The following is a 16,966-nucleotide window of genomic DNA, read 5'->3' on the forward strand; positions in this document are numbered from 1 at the left end:
TCCCTTTTTGGCCATCACACACTTTTTCACTGTGAAGCTTGTCTAACTAGGAACTGCTGTACCTCTTCCTCTGTAGGTTACTAATGAGAACATAGCAATAGATTGCCGTCTAGGTGAGAAGGAGGGACGTCCTTTCTCAGGGGTAACAGCGTGCATGGATTTCTGTGCCCACGCACACAAGGATCAGCACAATCTGTATAATGGCTGCACTGTGGTAAGGACTTATTATGTGCACTTTTTTGCTAAAGTAGGTGTCTGCTTTCTATGTTTTTAAAGAATATTTGTATTGCTCTAAACTTTTTAAACACTCCAGATAAAAAAAGGAGCAGTCAGAGGAGCTTGAGATTCTTTATGTACATATGAATAATAGTAAGTTCCCTGCTGTCACAAAATAATTATTCGTATTCTTATTTGAGCCTCTATACTAGATAGGCTTTTGACCCGGACACTTGCCTTTTTTATTTATTTACTTTTAATGTTGATATCTTTGTTTTCTGTTGGGAAGGGATGACACATTTAAGAATAACAGATATTGTATTCTTTGACCCTTAAAGTGTATGTCAAATACAATTTAAAAAACGGTAATATTTAGGGATTTATGTTACATCTATTTACAAATATAAACATGTAAAATAAATCATATGTATTCTGAATACTAACAATATACAAATTATAAAACTAGAGACACCTGCTGTTTAGTTTAGGAACTGCCCATCAGTGGTGAAGGCGAGCCCCTACCTGTGATTGGCCACAGTACAAAAAGGCTTGCCCATTTACTTCTGCCGATTGGTTTGTTTTTCACTCTGCACAGTACGTGCAAAGAAAAGCATTTTCCTTGTGCGACAAGGTGACCAGTACAGCAAAACTCAAGAATGTAATTGGACACACAAAAAAATACTATTTTTAATTTACCCATATGAAACTGTACTTGTCTAGCATCAGATCCATTCCTTAATTGAGCTTATGTTTTGTTTAGAATGCTAAATGACTAAATTAGAGCAGTACAATGTATAGAATCCAAGTTTCCTTGTATTTCGTGTAAACATTATTAAATCTACAACTTCATGCTTTTTTAAATGGCAAAATATTTTGGTGCCCGGATGTTTCAATCACACATGTTTCAAGAGTTAGGGTGGTTACCTCTTGTAAGAAAGTAGTGCTTAGATTAAGGGTAACACATTGTTGTTAGCTATTAAAGTGATGGTAAATCCAAGCGTATAACAAACGCTAGGATTTACCATCACTAAAAACAAACATTAGCTTTAGGGATCATTTACTAATAAAAATGTGTTAATCTCACCCTATCTGTGCGGTAAGTATATTGCTAACTCAGCACCTCCGGCCGCTCACGGCACAGCACTCTTCTCTGATGAGATGACATTTCCAGTTTTAAACCAATAGCCATGCATAGATACAGAACACTGTCAGTTGACATGCACGGCTATTGGTTTAGAGGGGAAAAAAGTCACTTCATTGGAGAAGAGTGCTGTGCCGTGGGCAGCTAGAGGCGCTGAGTTAGCGATATACTTTCGGCACAGGTATGGTGAGATTAACACAGTATTTTTAGTAAATGATGACTGAAGCTAATGTTTGTTTTTATTGATGGTAAATCCTAGCGTCTGTTATACACTTGGATTTACCATCACTTTAAGATTGAGAAACACAGATTTTTTTTTAATAATCCATCACAACAATGTGACATTTTATTAAAAGAAGGAAAAAATACACAAGATAAATGAGATTGTGAATTTTTAAGAACTATTTAAAAGTAACAGTATTATATATGGTATCCTATTAAATATATCTAGTCTAAATTTGTCGGGTGGTAGTAACATACAGGCATACCGCAGAGATATTGTGGATTCGGGTTCAAGACCACTGCAGTAAAGTGAATATAGAAATAAAGTGAGTTTGTTTCCCAGTGCATATAAAGTATATTTTTACACTATACTGTAGTCTATTAAGTGTGCAATAGCAAACAATGTACATACCTTAATTAAAAAAAAATACTTTATTGCTAAAAATGCTGTCATCTGAGCCTTCAGTAAATCATAATCTTTTTGCTGGTGATATGTACATATTTGCATCTATGTGTTTATATGTGCATATATGTTGGAAAAATGGTGCTGATAGACTTGCTCAACACAGGGTTGTCACAAACCTTCAAAAGAGCAATATCTGTGAAGCACAATAAAACAAGGTATGCCTGTACTTATCTGTTATCACACAATGACTCAAACCATTTATACAACAAAGATCATAAATGGCACCACAACTTATTTTTCTCTTGTCTGCATTTTTTGTTTTCTCCCAAATTTACAGGTTTGCACCTTAACGAAGGAGGATAATAGAAAAGTTGGCAAAATTCCAGAGGACGAGCAGCTCCATGTCCTGCCTCTCTACAAAGTCTCTAACACAGATGAGTTTGGCAATGAGGAAGCCCAGGCTGAGAAAATGAAGTTAGGAGGGATACAAGTACTGACATCTTTCCCCAGAGAGGTCCGCAAGCTATCAGAGCCAGCCAAGTCATGCAGGCAGAGACAAATGGAAGCCAAAAAGGCTGCGGCAGAGAAGAAAAAGCTACAGAAAGAAAAGCTGGTCACCCCAGACAAGGTCAAGCAGGAGCCAGCGGAAACACTGAAGAGCCCAGGTAATACTCAGCTCAATAGTGCGCTCATGGTAATAAACTAAAGGATACGTTTTACACGAGTATTCAGCACGAGGAAACAAAAAGGTCAGCGAGGGAGATCTATGTACATGTGATAAATCATTTGAAATAAAATACAGGGACAAACATGCAAGCATGTTTGTGTGAGTGGCTGTGTATGCATGTCTGGCTGAGTGGCTGTGTATGCATGTCTGGCTGAGTGGCTGTGTATGCATGTCTGGCTGAGTGACTGTGTATGCATGTCTGGCTGAGTGGCTGTGTATGCATGTCTGGCTAAGTGTGTGTGTGTGTGATTGACTATGTATGCATGTCTGGCTAAGTGTGTGTGTGATTGACTGTGTATGCACGTCTGCCTAAGTGTGTGTGATTGACTGTGTATACATGTCTGACTGTGTGTTATTGACTGTGTATGCATGCCTGGCTGTTTGTGTGTGTTATTGACTGTGTATGCATGCCTGGCTATGTGTGTGTGTGATTGACTGTGTATGCATGTCTGGCTAAGTGTGTGTGTGATTGACTGTGTATGCATGTCTGGCTAAGTGTGTGTGATTGACTGTGTATGCATGTCTGGCTGTTTGTGTGTGTTATTGACTTTGTGTATGCATGCCTGGCTGTGTGTGTGTGTGCGCGCAAGATTGACAATGTATGCATGTCTGGCTATGTGTGTGTGTGTGATTGACTGTGTATGCATGTCTGGCTGTGTGTGTGTGTGATTGACTGTATGCATGCCTGGCTGTCTGTGTGTACACGCGTGATTGACTGTGTATGCATGCCTGGCCCTGTGTGTGTGATTGACTGTGTGTGCGCATGTCTGGCTGTGTGTGTGTTTGTGTGTGTGACTGTGTATGCATGTCTGGCTGTGTGTGATTTACTGTATGCATGCCTGGCTGTCTGTGTGTACACGCGTGATTGACTGTGTATGCATGCCTGGCCCTGTGTTTGTGATTGACTGTGTGTGCGCATGTCTGGCTGTGTGTGTGTGTGTGAGACTGTGTATGCATGTCTGGCTGTGTGTGTGTGTGATTGACTGTGTATGCATGCCTGACTATGTGTGTGTGATTGGCTGTGTATGCATGTCTGGCTATGTGTGTGTGATTGACTGTGTATGCATGTCTGGCTATGTGTGTGTGTGATTGACTGTGTATGCATGTCTGGCTAAGTGGCTGTGTATTCATGTCTGGCTAAGTGTGTGTGTGTGTGTGATTGACTGTGTATGCATGTCTGGCTAAGTGTGTGTGTGATTGACTGTGTATGCACGTCTGCCTAAGTGTGTGTGATTGACTGTGTATACATGTCTGACTGTGTGTGATTGACTGTGCATGCATGTCTGGCTGTTTGTGTGTGTTATTGACTGTGTATGCATGCCTGGCTATGTGTGTGTGTGATTGACTGTGTATGCATGTCTGGCTAAGTGTGTGTGTGATTGACTGTGTATGCATGTCTGGCTAAGTGTGTGTGATTGACTGTGTATGCATGTCTGGCTGTTTGTGTGTGTTATTGACTTTGTGTATGCATGCCTGGCTGTGTGTGTGTGTGCGCGCAAGATTGACAATGTATGCATGTCTGGCTATGTGTGTGTGTGTGATTGACTGTGTATGCATGTCTAGCTGTGTGTGTGTGTGATTGACTGTATGCATGCCTGGCTGTCTGTGTGTACACGCGTGATTGACTGTGTATGCATGCCTGGCCCTGTGTGTGCGATTGACTGTGTGTGCGCATGTCTGGCTGTGTGTGTGTTTGTGTGTGTGACTGTGTATGCATGTCTGGCTGTGTGTGTGTGTGATTTACTGTATGCATGCCTGGCTGTCTGTGTGTACACGCGTGATTGACTGTGTATGCATGCCTGGCCCTGTGTTTGTGATTGACTGTGTGTGCGCATGTCTGGCTGTGTGTGTGTGTGATTGACTGTGTATGCATGTCTGGCTAAGTGTGTGTGATTGACTGTGTATGTATGCATGTCTGGCTAAGTGTGCGTGATTGACTGTGTATGCATGTCTGGCTGTGTGTGTGTGTGATTGACTGTGTATGCATAGAAAAAAATAAGTCCAAAGAGTTGCCAATGTAGATAAATAAAAGTCCAAAATTTATTCAGGATACATATCCTTTTCGCTACGATACCCTCCACACACAGGGACATATCTATTTGCAGGAATTGCTCCATGTATATGTACAACCTTACTAATTCTTTGTACCCGGCACCATCATAATTTTTCTCAAGTAATCTGTACTGTGTATGCATGTCTGGCTGTGTGTGTGTGTGATTGACTGTGTATGCATGTCTGGCTAAGTGTGTGTGATTGACTGTGTATGTATGCATGTCTGGCTAAGTGTGTGTGATTGACTGTGTATGCATGTCTGGCTAAGTGTGTGTGATTGACTGTGTATGCATGTCTGGCTGTGTGTGTGTGATTGACTGTGTATGCATGCCTGGCTGTGTGTGTGTGATTGACTGTGTATGCATGCCTGGCTGTGTGTGTGTGATTGACTGTGTATGCATGCCTGACTATGTGTGTGTGATTGGCTGTGTATGCATGTCTGGCTATGTGTGTGTGATTGACTGTGTATGCATGTCTGACTATGTGTGTGTGTGATTGACTGTGTATGCATGTCTGGCTATGTGTGTGTGTGTGTGTGTGATTGACTGTGTATGCATGTCTGGCTAAGTGTGTGTGATTGACTGTGTATGCATCAATATGTACAGTGAGTCTCCAGAACTATAAGGTAAAATTCTTTATTGTAGACGCATAAAAATCAGCAACGTTTCGGGGATTAACCCCTTAATCATGCTATCATGATAGCATGTTTAAGGGGTTAATCAACGAAACGTTGCTGATTTTTATGTGTCTACAATAAAGAATGTTACCTTATAGTGCTGGAGACTTACTGTACATATTGATGTTTGGAGGGAATTAGCAGTATATCCCTGTCTCTCGTGCACTCATCTGTTGTGCTGACCTTACCTTTTGGTTTACTGACTGTGTATGCATGTCTGGCTAAGTGTGTGTGATTGACTGTGTATGCATGTCTAGCTATGTGTGTGTGTGTGTGATTGACTGTGTATGCATGTCTAGCTGTGTGTGTGTGTGATTGACTGTGTATGCATGTCTGGCTAAGTGTGTGTGTGACTGTGTATGCATGTCTGGCTGTGTGTGTGTGTGTGTGTGTGTGATTGACTGTGTATGCATGTCTGGCTAAGTGTGTGTGATTGACTGTGTATGTATGCATGTCTGGCTAAGTGTGTGTGATTGACTGTGTATGCATGTCTGGCTAAGTGTGTGTGATTGACTGTGTATGCATGTCTGGCTGTGTGTGTGTGATTGACTGTGTATGCATGCCTGGCTATGTGTGTGTGCACGTGATTGACTGTGTATGCATGTCTGGCTATGTGTGTGTGATTGACTGTATGCATGCCTGGCTATGTGTGTGTGAACGTGATTGACTGTGTATGCATGTCTGGCTATGTGTGTGTGATTGACTGTGTATGCATGCCTGGCTGTGTGTGTGTGATTGACTGTGTATGCATGCTTGGCTGTGTGTGTGTGATTGACTGTGTATGCATGCCTGGCTGTGTGTGTGTGATTGACTGTGTATGCATGCCTGACTATGTGTGTGTGATTGGCTGTGTATGCATGTCTGGCTATGTGTGTGTGATTGACTGTGTATGCATGTCTGGCTATGTGTGTGTGTAATTGACTGTGTATGCATGTCTGGCTATGTGTGTGTGTGTGTGTGTGTGTGATTGACTGTGTATGCATGTCTGGCTAAGTGTGTGTGATTGACTGTGTATGCATCAATATGTACAGTGAGTCTCCAGAACTATAAGGTAAAATTCTTTATTGTAGACGCATAAAAATCAGCAACGTTTCGGGGATTAACCCCTTAATCATGCTATCATGATAGCATGTTTAAGGGGTTAATCACCGAAACGTTGCTGATTTTTATGTGTCTACAATAAAGAATGTTACCTTATAGTGCTGGAGACTTACTGTACATATTGATGTTTGGAGGGAATTAGCAGTATATCCCTGTCTCTCGTGCACTCATCTGTTGTGCTGACCTTGCCTTTTGGTTTACTGACTGTGTATGCATGTCTGGCTAAGTGTGTGTGATTGACTGTGTATGCATGTCTAGCTATGTGTGTGTGTGTGTGTGTGTGTGTGTGTGTGTGTGTGTGATTGACTGTGTATGCATGTCTAGCTGTGTGTGTGTGTGTGTGATTGACTGTGTATGCATGTCTAGCTGTGTGTGTGTTATTGACTGTGTATGCATGTCTGGCTATGTGTGTGTGTGATTGACTGTATGCATGTCTGGCTCTGTGTGTGTGTGTGCGTGTGATTGACTGTGCATGCATGTCTAGCTATGTGTGTGTTTGACTGTGTATGCATGTCTAGCTGTTTGTGTGATTGACTGTGTATGCATGTCTGGCTGTGTGCTATTTCCTCGGCTCGAAGAGTGTCTGAGTTATCTGCCTTACATTGTGATTCTCCTTATCTGATTTTTCATTCAGACAAGGTAGTTCTGCGTACCAAACCTGGGCTTTTACCTAAGGTGGTTTCTAACAGGAATATCAATCAAGAGATTGTTGTTCCATCATTGTGTCCTAATCCTTCATCAAAGAAGGAACGTCTTTTGCATAATCTGGACGTAGTCCGTGCCTAAGTTTTACTTACAGGCTACTAAAGATTTTCGTCAAACATCTGCCCTGTTTGTCGTTTACTCTGGACAGAGGAGAGGTCAAAAAGCTTCGGCAACCTCTCTCTCCTTTTGGCTTCGGAGCATAATACGCTTAGCCTATGAGACTGCTGGACAGCAGCCCCCTGAAAGGATTACAGCTCATTCTACTAGAGCTGTGGCTTCCACCTGGGCCTTTAAAAATGAGGCCTCTGTTGAACAGATTTGCAAGGCTGCGACTTGGTCTTCGCTTCACACCTTTTCAAAATTTTACAAATTTGACACATTTGCTTCTTCGGAGGCTGTTTTTGGGAGAAAGGTTCTACAGGCAGTGGTTCCTTCCGTTTAAGTTCCTGCCTTGTCCCTCCCATCATCCGTGTACTTTAGCTTTGGTATTGGTATCCCACAAGTAATGGATGATCCGTAGACTGGATACACTTAAGAAGAGAAAACATAATTTATGCTTACCTGATAAATTTATTTCTCTTGTAGTGTATCCAGTCCACGGCCCGCCCTGTCCTTTTAAGGCAGGTCTAAATTTTAATTAAACTCCAGTCACCACTGCACCCTATAGTTTCTCCTTTCTCGTCTTGTTTCGGTCGAATGAGTGGATATGGCAGTGAGGGGAGGAGCTATATAGCAGCTCTGCTGTGGGTGATCCTCTTGCAACTTCCTGTTGGGAAGGAGAATATCCCACAAGTAATGGATGATCCGTGGACTGGATACACTACAAGAGAAATAAATTTATCAGGTAAGCATAAATTATGTTTTTTGCCAATAAAAGCAAAAATGCATCTGCTCTCAAAAGAAATGCATTGATATGCATTTTAATTTCAATTAAACTGTCCCTTTAAAGTGATGGTAAAAGTATCATACTGTGCACATCAAATCTTTGCCTTTTAAAACATATGAGCCCAGAGGCAGAAATTCTGCAGCTCATTTTAAAAATGAAATGCAATTTCAAATTAGGCAGTTACACTAAAGTACCATCTCAACTGCAATGTGTTACTTAAAGGGGCAGTTTAAAAAGATAGATAATCCCTTTATTACCAATTCCCCAGATTGCATAACCAACACAGTTAGATTAATATACTTTTTACCTCTGTGATCACCTTGTATCTAAGCCTCTTCTGACAAACCCCTTATCACAGATCTATTATCTATTGACTTGCATTTTAGCCAAATAGTGAAGTGTCATGCACAACTCCATGGGAGAGAGCACAATGTTATTTATATGGCCCACATGAACTAGCAATCTCCTGTTGTGAAAAACAAATACAAAAGCATGCTATAAGAAATTGTCTGTAGTGGCTTAGAAAAAGGCAGAAATTTAGAGGTTTAAATTATATAAAGTATATTAATATAACAATGTTGGTTGTGCAAAGCTGGGGAGTTGGTATTAAAGGCGTTCTCTCTCTTTTAAACAATAACAATTTGTTGTAGACTGTCCCTTTAACTAGAGAATACAGCAGCTTTTAAAGTTTTATAATATATTGCAACAGTTGAACATTGCATTGTAAATTAGCTGCAAAGGGGGGGGGGGGGAATTATTTAAAATGTCTTGAATAATAAATCAAAATACTTCAAAAGGGTAAAAATGTAGTAATACAAAAGGTGCTTTGCTCACAAGAGCATCTTACATTCAGGAGTCACAGCTTTGCAGACTGGGAAAGGCTAGGGGCGGGGTTGCAAAAAAATCTTTGAGAGACAGTCATCAATCAATGTGCTGCCACTTTGCAGGGCTGCCCTTTGACTGTTCTCTTCAAACAATGCTTTGTTCTGGCTACACTAAGGACAACGTACACAGTGCAGCCAGAACACAGAATTGTTTGAAGGTAACAGCCTGATGTGGAGCAGAGCTACAAAGTACTGAAAACTATTTGTACAGACAAACACAAAACCTGAGGCGAGCACACACACCTTGCCACCAATAATCTCAAAGAACAGAGCCCACATTTACAGAACACTGAAACACAGGACTGACTTTAAAGGGACAGTCTACTCCAGAATGATAGATAACCCCTATATTACCCATTGCCCAGTTTTTCATAACCAACACAGTTATAGTAATACACATTTAACTCTGTGATTACCTTTTCTAAGCCTCTGCAGACTGTCCCCTTATTTCAGTTCTTTTGACAGACTTACATTTTAGTTAATCAGTGCTGACTCATAAATAACTCCACAGGAGTGAGCACAATGTAATCTATATGCCACACATGAACTAGCGCTGTCTAGTTGTAAAAATTGTCAAAATGCACTGAGATAAGAGGCGGCCTCCATGGGCTTAGAAATTAGCTTATGAGCCTACCTAGGTTTAGCTTTCAGCAAAAAATACCAAGAGAACAAATCAAATTTGATGATAAAAGTAAATTGGAATGTTGTTTTAAATAGCATGCCCTATCTGAATCGTGACAGTATAATTTTGACTAGACTGTCCCTTTAAGTCTACATATTAGTTTGGCCTCTTCCTGTCTGAAGCTTTTATCTAGGTCTGGAGAGTCTCAAGCACGCAGCTACATGCTGCTGGCTGCACAATAATGCACTGCTGGCTGCTAGGACACAGGCTTTTTCCTCAGGGTGCAGGAGTTTTGCTGCTTCCCATCCACTGTTTAGCTACACAAGCTATGCTTCCCTAAAGGTTCTAGTGACAAAGGCTGCCCTTTGTCACTAGAACCTTTAGGGAGCAGTGAATGTAAATTGCAGCTGATGATGTCTGTAGCACCTGATTTATTTGATAACTTATGCAGCAAGTTGAACTATTGTCTGCTGAGCTAAGAGGGCAGGGGACCGGCACAAACTTTTCACTGGTTTAAACTTCCCTATGTTACCAGTCACTGACTAGGGGCTGTAGCCAAAGAACAAGCTGTGCGGGGAGTGTAAATTACCTACGTACACAAGCTGATATCAGCACTGCCAGGACAGGGAATTTTATAATTATTTTTAACTCCTTTAGCTGCAAAATTTGTAATACGTGTCAATTGCACTTTTTATATATACATTATTAATTATTAAAATATTGTGTTTTCATTTTTGACTACACTGTCCCTTTAAATGCAGTGGCTGAGAGGGGGCAAGAGAGAAAGCAACAGTTTACCAGCTGCCATCATGATTGCTGAATCATACAGTGTATTTAACCTTCTCTGCTCCTGCACTTAATTTTTCCCTTTGGCTGTCACCCTGCACCACATTGTTGTTCAGGAAATGGGAGGAAGTGGAGAGAGGAGGGCAGGACATATTTTACCTTGAGCTACAACGGGATAGTGACATCTACAGGAAGAAATGAAAAGTGCCGGCAGAATCATCAATTTGATTTTAGAAGGGATAGGAAACCCAAACATTTTCTTTTATGATTCAGATAGAGCATGAAATTTTAAATAACTTTCTAACTTCTATTATTAGTTTTTCTTCATTATCTTGGTATCTTTTGTTGAAAAGTAGGGACAAATGCTTAAAAGCCAGCCCATTTCTGGAGCACTATATGGCAGCAGTTTTGCAAGAATGTTATCTATTTGCAATAGCACTTGAAGGTAGCACTATTTCCTGCCATGCAGTGCTTCAGATACCTACCTAGGTATCTCTTCAACACAGAATATCATGGTAACTAAGCAAATTTAATAATAGAGGTAAACTTGGAAACTTTTTTTTAAATGGTACACTCTGTCTGAATCACAAAATACATTTTTGGGGTTTCATATCCATTTAACTAGCAGTGCTTCTGTTCTTTCTGCAGACATGCTGCATTTTAATGCAATGACATCACAGATTGCAGCATGTTCTGCCTTGGGGTATACAAGTATTTTTTTATTTTATTTATTTCTTACCTTGAATTTACACAGTTAAATCATTGCAATTTCTCTGTCATATACCCTTACCCTGCCAGCCCCCCTGGATACCCCCCTTGATTCTTCTTAAAATGGGGAAAGTTCACAGCTGCATTCAATACTTTTGGGAAATACAGAAAATGGCCACCAGGATGCGCCAAAGGCTTAAATACCTCCCCCACTTCTCTCATCCTCCAGTCATTCTTTGCCTTTCGTCACAGGAGGTTGGCAGAGAAGTGTCAGAAGATTACGGAGTAGTCTTTTATGGAGGGTAGTACTCTTCGAGATGGGACTGGAGTTTTTAGTAGTCCTATCAGCCTCTCAGTGAGAGCATGAATGAATGTTAGAGTCCGGAGATGCAGGGAGAGTCTTTCTGCAAAACCATCCTGACTCTCGTTAACAGTTCCATAAGCAATCAGCGTTTACGAGTTTCACTGTCTGCTTTCTTCACTCAAGTCCATGTCAGAAGCAACGCTACTCTCTGTCAAACTTGAAGGACCATGTTACTGTTCCACGGCATAGATTCCGGTAAGATCGGTTCATTTTCATTGTGGGAATATATGTAATGATAGAAGACAGGGTCTCAGTGCGACTCCTTTATCTTTATGGAATCGAGGGTTAATATCTCCTGACAGGGGATATTGAACAGTGGGGGACTTTAATCATGTTTGTTATGTGATTCTGTCTGCTCATGGCTATTAGGGAACGTAAACGTTTTTTGGAGATGCGCAGTTCTTGTAAGGATTGGCACGCTTTTCCTTTGGCCTGCTTGTTGCACCTCGTGACAGAGCATAGTCACGTTTTCGTTCTCCATTTCCGTATTTCTCACCGGGTGTTGGTGGAGAGGATCTGTTTTCTCTACTTGTCTGGGTCATAGGAGGTGGGGAGTGCCCTAGCCATTGGGGGTGGAAGGTGCCAGTTATTTTTTGTCCATAATTTAATCAATCAAGTTATGGAGGATTCTGATTTATCGGAGAAGGATTTCTCTGATTCAGATTCTATTACCTGCGTAGATTGCGGGGAGGCCGGGTATTCCAGCCCAATCATTTATGTTCCATATGCCGTAATAGAGTGCTCTCTTCTCCCAATGGGGAGAGGTTCAAAACCGCTGAGCCGTCGGCCTCTGAGGATTCTGTGTCCCTTGAGGTGCATCCCCTAGAATATTCTGCACAGGCAGTTGTCCCAAATACCGTTACCCCTTCTCCAGAAGGAGGTTTATTTCCACCAGAGGTTACTGCACGGTTTCGCATGGCCATATCTTTGGCGTTGGCGCACTTACATCTTCCTGATTGCAAGCGAAGAGTTCATCCATGTCCTCTTAACCTGGGTGTGTCAGGTGAGAGGTTGATTATTTTGGATCTTTCCTCTGGGGCTTCAGGGGTGCAACCTTCAGGGTCGGGGCCTTTGGATGCCCGGCCAGAGGTGAGTTTTGCCTTTAGATTTATACTGGCACGCCTTTGCGTACTACTGAGGCATGTGTTGGCGGCATTGGAGGATTCCGGTTCTGACTCGTCAGCAAATCCTCAGTCTTCTGAAACAGATGGCAAACAGTGCTAGATGAGTGGAGGGATGGGGATCCTAATCGTCTGGTGTTTCTAATCCCAGCTGAGCTCTTGAGGAATCCGGTCTCTGACAGGCTGGTCCTGTTCGTGTTTCCATTCCTTTTTTGGTGTTCACCTATGGGTGCTGCCTACTTTCTTTTTGATCCGGTTAGGGCTCGAGACTGTTGTAGACTTTTCCTTTGGAAAGTTTTTTTCCTTCTCTGGGATTTGATACTAGCAATTTTATGGTCGCGATTGATGTTACTTCCAGCAAAAGCTAAAAAGGAAAAGAAAAAGATTTTTTTATGAGACAATATTTAAACCTCAGATCTTATTTGTCTATCATTTGTCCGTTTATTTAGTTTAGCTCTGCTAACTCTTGAACAGTCCTGTCGTACCCTGGACATCAGCAGGCTGGTCCTGATTGGGTACTAGTTCTCTCTGTTCTTTTGAGGTTTATATTGGACACGTTGTATCCTCGACAACAGGCTAGCCCTGTTTGGGTACTAGGTTTGTTTAATTCTTGTTTAGATGTTATTTTCTTGTTTTCTACAAGCTATAGGAGGCCCTTCTCTCCTAGATGTCAGGCTGGTCCTAGTTTATTTCGTCCTGGTGGGACGTCCGATGTTTGGTCACTCCTATGTGTCTTGTCCCTGCGTAGCTAGCATAGTTAGCTGGGATAACTAATCCTGCTATGGCAGTATATTTGTAGTTCCGGAGGTCCTTTGGACAGGAGCTAGGGTTCTCCCTTTCAGGGATCAGATGACTTCATGGAGATCTTCAGTACCTGGTGTAGAGGGTGATTCATTTTCCCTTCTATTGGTACTCCATTGTGGATTGAATTGCCCTATTTTGGTTCCTATCTCCTTAGGCAGTGCTTCCTTTCTGAAGATTGCTGTATTTTTGCGTTCCCCCTTCCTGTCATCTGGTTGAGGAGTCCCAGTTCTTAGGGACCATTTTATTCTTACAGTATCCTATTTGGGATTCTTTATACTTGGGAATCTGTTATGCAGTCTCTTTTGCTGTCGCCTAAAAGGAGTATCAGGATGCTTGTTCATTCATCAATTCCTTGCGGGGGTTAATCCTGTTTGGATCTCTAGAGACTGTCTTTTTCTGTCATTTTCTCTCAAACATTTAATTTCTGAGGTTTGAGTTCTGATCTTTTTTGGGTCCTACCTTTGTCTTCGGACTTTGTGGGTGTTATCCTTGAAGCCCTTTTGGGCTGAGTGGTCAGTCACTGGGATACAGCATGAGAGATCAGAATTCAAGACCTCATGGGGGCATGACAGTGGTTGCATCAACTCATGTGCAATTTCATTACAGAAGGGGTAACTTTGTGGTTGTTCTGTAAAGTTTCTTGACCTTGATCCAGCTCCGGGTTCTGGGGGTCCGGTTTTTAACCTAGTCCTTGTCTTTGACTTGGCATTTTGGTTACTCTGTTTTCCAGATTTCCATAAACTTTGAATCTGTCCGGTAGCAGGTTTGTTTTCCCGGCCTTGGGGAAATCTCCTTGTTCCTACTGGGGTGGCTCCCCTTCTCTCTTCAGAGAAATGGAGGAAGTTTTCCTGGGAATTTCTCTACTGGAGTCTTCCTAGGTTTTTCTTCGATTTCCTTATATTTGGGAGAATCTGGTCTACTGCGCCTATCCAGTTGGCTCCTCCTGAGGTAATCTTTTCTCATCTGACTGTTGGAGTTCAGTGGGTCAAGGGTCTCTCTTTGCTGAGAGTACTTTCCCTTTGTGTTTATAAAGGGATCTGAGGATGGGTATCCAGGAACCCGAGCTAGTCTCTTTGGGTATCGGTGCCTTTTTCCTACTCTTTCCTTAAGCAATCATGGAGGAAAATTTGTCATCTGTTCTCCGGGCCTTGTCGATGCTGGGTATTTTTATTCCCTTTGTCTTTTTTTACCTTGCCAGTCGCTGCCGTGATGGGATAGTTAGACTGGAGTAGGGGTCACAGTCTCTGACTGCTCTGTTTGGGCATCGAACACGTATCATGAATCCCAAGTGCTCCTTCCTTAGGTTGGGGGGTCTTACAGTCGGTTCGGATGTTATGGAACCTTCCCTCAGTGGGGAGCTGGTTCTCTTCATTGGTTAGGGTGTCATCCTCCCTTACCACATTTTCTAGTAAGGGGGGGAGTTGGTCCGCTCTGCTTTCTGAGTTTTCTCTCTTGCTTCTTTCCCGGAAGGTTCTGGTGCACGTTTACTAGCTACTTGGTTGGCTTGTTATTATGGCTTGTCGTTTAGTCTGCCTTCCTATCGAATGGAAGCCTGCGGCTTTCGTTTGTGGCGTGAACGGATATTTCTATTCTGTTCCTGTTTACTCCCGGGGTTTCTGACCCGCAGGCGTTCAGTTATCAATGCTAGATAGCTGTCTGTGGTAAGGTAGTTATGTTCTACCTTTTGTCCTTCCGGATCTTCGGTTCTGGTTAAGGATCTACCTTGGTTCTTTGGATCCATGTAGTAGGTCGTCTGAATTTCCACTTTTACTTCCTTCTCTCCATCGTAGAGTGTTCTCTGCGGGGCATTATCCTCTTGCAGCCTTATAGTCTTCTCTTTTTCCGAGTTATGCTTGGGGCTTCTCTCTCTGTTCTGTCCTTCACTCTTCGGGGATTGTTTCTGGAGGTTCTTTCGGACCTGTTTTATCCGATTCTTCCTTTCTTTTTAGTTGGGGAGAATGTGGTATGGGAGAGTTTGTTGTTATTCATCCCATTGATCATGGAGAGGCTTTAACTTGTGCGTGCTTCTAGACAGTGGGACTTTTGTCTCCTCAGCGGCCTTTGTGCTCAGTTGAGTCCAGGATTTATGAGTGGTCCCTAACAGGGATCCTTATGGTTCCAATTGATGGGCAGTTACCTTGTCCTCTTCCAATTTTTTGTTCCTTCTGCTTCGATTGAAGTAGTTTTTTTTAATCGGGAATTTGGGTTTTGGCAGGCTGTGGTGCCCTCAGAATGGGCCGCCTTTTTTTGTTCCCGCCCGTTTGCATTAAGTGACCGCTATAAGTTCGGGTATTGATTTCCCAAAAGTAATGAATGCAGCTGTGGACTCTCCCCGTTTTAAGAAGAAAAACTTAAATTATGCTTACCAGATAATTTACTTTTCTTCTGTATGGGGTGAGTCCACAGCTCCCCACATGTTTTTTCTCCATGGGTGGCCTTAAATTCTTTTTATTCGTTCTTTTGGCACCTTTTTCACCTGATATTTCTTCTACTGTTGCTTGTTTTCTTGACAGAATGACTGGGGGATGAGGGAAGTGGGGGAGGTATTTAAGCCTTTGGCCTCCTTTGCCTCCTTCTGGTGGCCAGGTTCTGTATTTCCCAAAAGAAATTAATGCAGCTGTGGACTCTCCCCGTTCAGAAGAAAAGAAAATTATCTGGTAAGCATAATTTAGTTTTTTCATACGGTATGCGAGGCCAAATGTTTAAAACCAGACAGCCGTATGACTGCATGTGAGATAATACACATGCGCAGTATTGGCCTAAGGGATTCGCTATTACATAGGTGTAAACGGCTATCCGGACTCACAGTTTACATTTGAAAGTAATAGGGAATATTTTGCATTTCAGGAAATATAATTATATTAAAGTTATATGAAAGTGATGGTAAACTCTCCCCTTTTTAAAATTAGATCCAGAATGTTAGGGATATTTTAGATGGAGTTTAATTTGTCAGTTGTAATTGAAGATGCACTATAACTTGCTTTTGAATTTAGATATGAAATTCAAATACCCCGCTCTTCACCGCCCACTTCCAAAGTAAATTTTTCTGTGGGCTAATGGTTTGAATTGTTTTCCAATCAGCACTTTCCCCATATGGCACTTTTGTTGTTGCTAGGACAATTCAAACCTTTGAAGGGACAGTCTACAATATTGTTTTAAAAGATAGATGATCCCTTTATTACCCATTCCCCAGTTTTGCATAACCAACACAGTGATATAAATATACTTTTTACCTCTGTGATTACCTTGTATCTAAGCATCTTCTGACAGCCCCCTGATCACATGACTTTATATTTATTATCTATTGACTTGCATTTTGTACTGTGTTGTGCTAAATCTTAAATAACTCCTTGGGCGTGATCACAATGTTATCTATATGGCCCACATGTGGCTGCCTATAGTGGCTTAGAAACAGGCAGAAATGTAGAGGTTTAAGTGTTATTAAAGGGATACTAAACCCAAATGTATTTATTTCACGATTCAGATAGAGCATACAATTTTAAGCAACTTCCTAATTTACTTCTATTATTATTTTTTTCTTTATT

At 41.8% G+C, this 16,966-nt stretch overlaps 1 protein-coding gene across 5 annotated transcripts in view; it reads left to right on the top strand.

The window, feature by feature from the left end:
- TET3 (tet methylcytosine dioxygenase 3) overlaps window positions 1-16,966 on the top strand; it is a 206,418-nt gene that overhangs the window by 177,068 nt on the left and 12,384 nt on the right. For all 5 annotated transcript variants that reach the window (XM_053717757.1, XM_053717755.1, XM_053717758.1 and 2 more), the window contains 2 exons: window positions 77-214; window positions 2,323-2,650. In XM_053717757.1, coding sequence (XP_053573732.1) covers window positions 77-214; window positions 2,323-2,650 — 466 coding nt within the window. The remainder of the gene's footprint in view (window positions 1-76; window positions 215-2,322; window positions 2,651-16,966) is intronic.

The sequence above is a fragment of the Bombina bombina genome, chromosome 6, assembly GCF_027579735.1.
Source record: "Bombina bombina isolate aBomBom1 chromosome 6, aBomBom1.pri, whole genome shotgun sequence".
Lineage (NCBI taxonomy): Eukaryota > Metazoa > Chordata > Amphibia > Anura > Bombinatoridae > Bombina > Bombina bombina.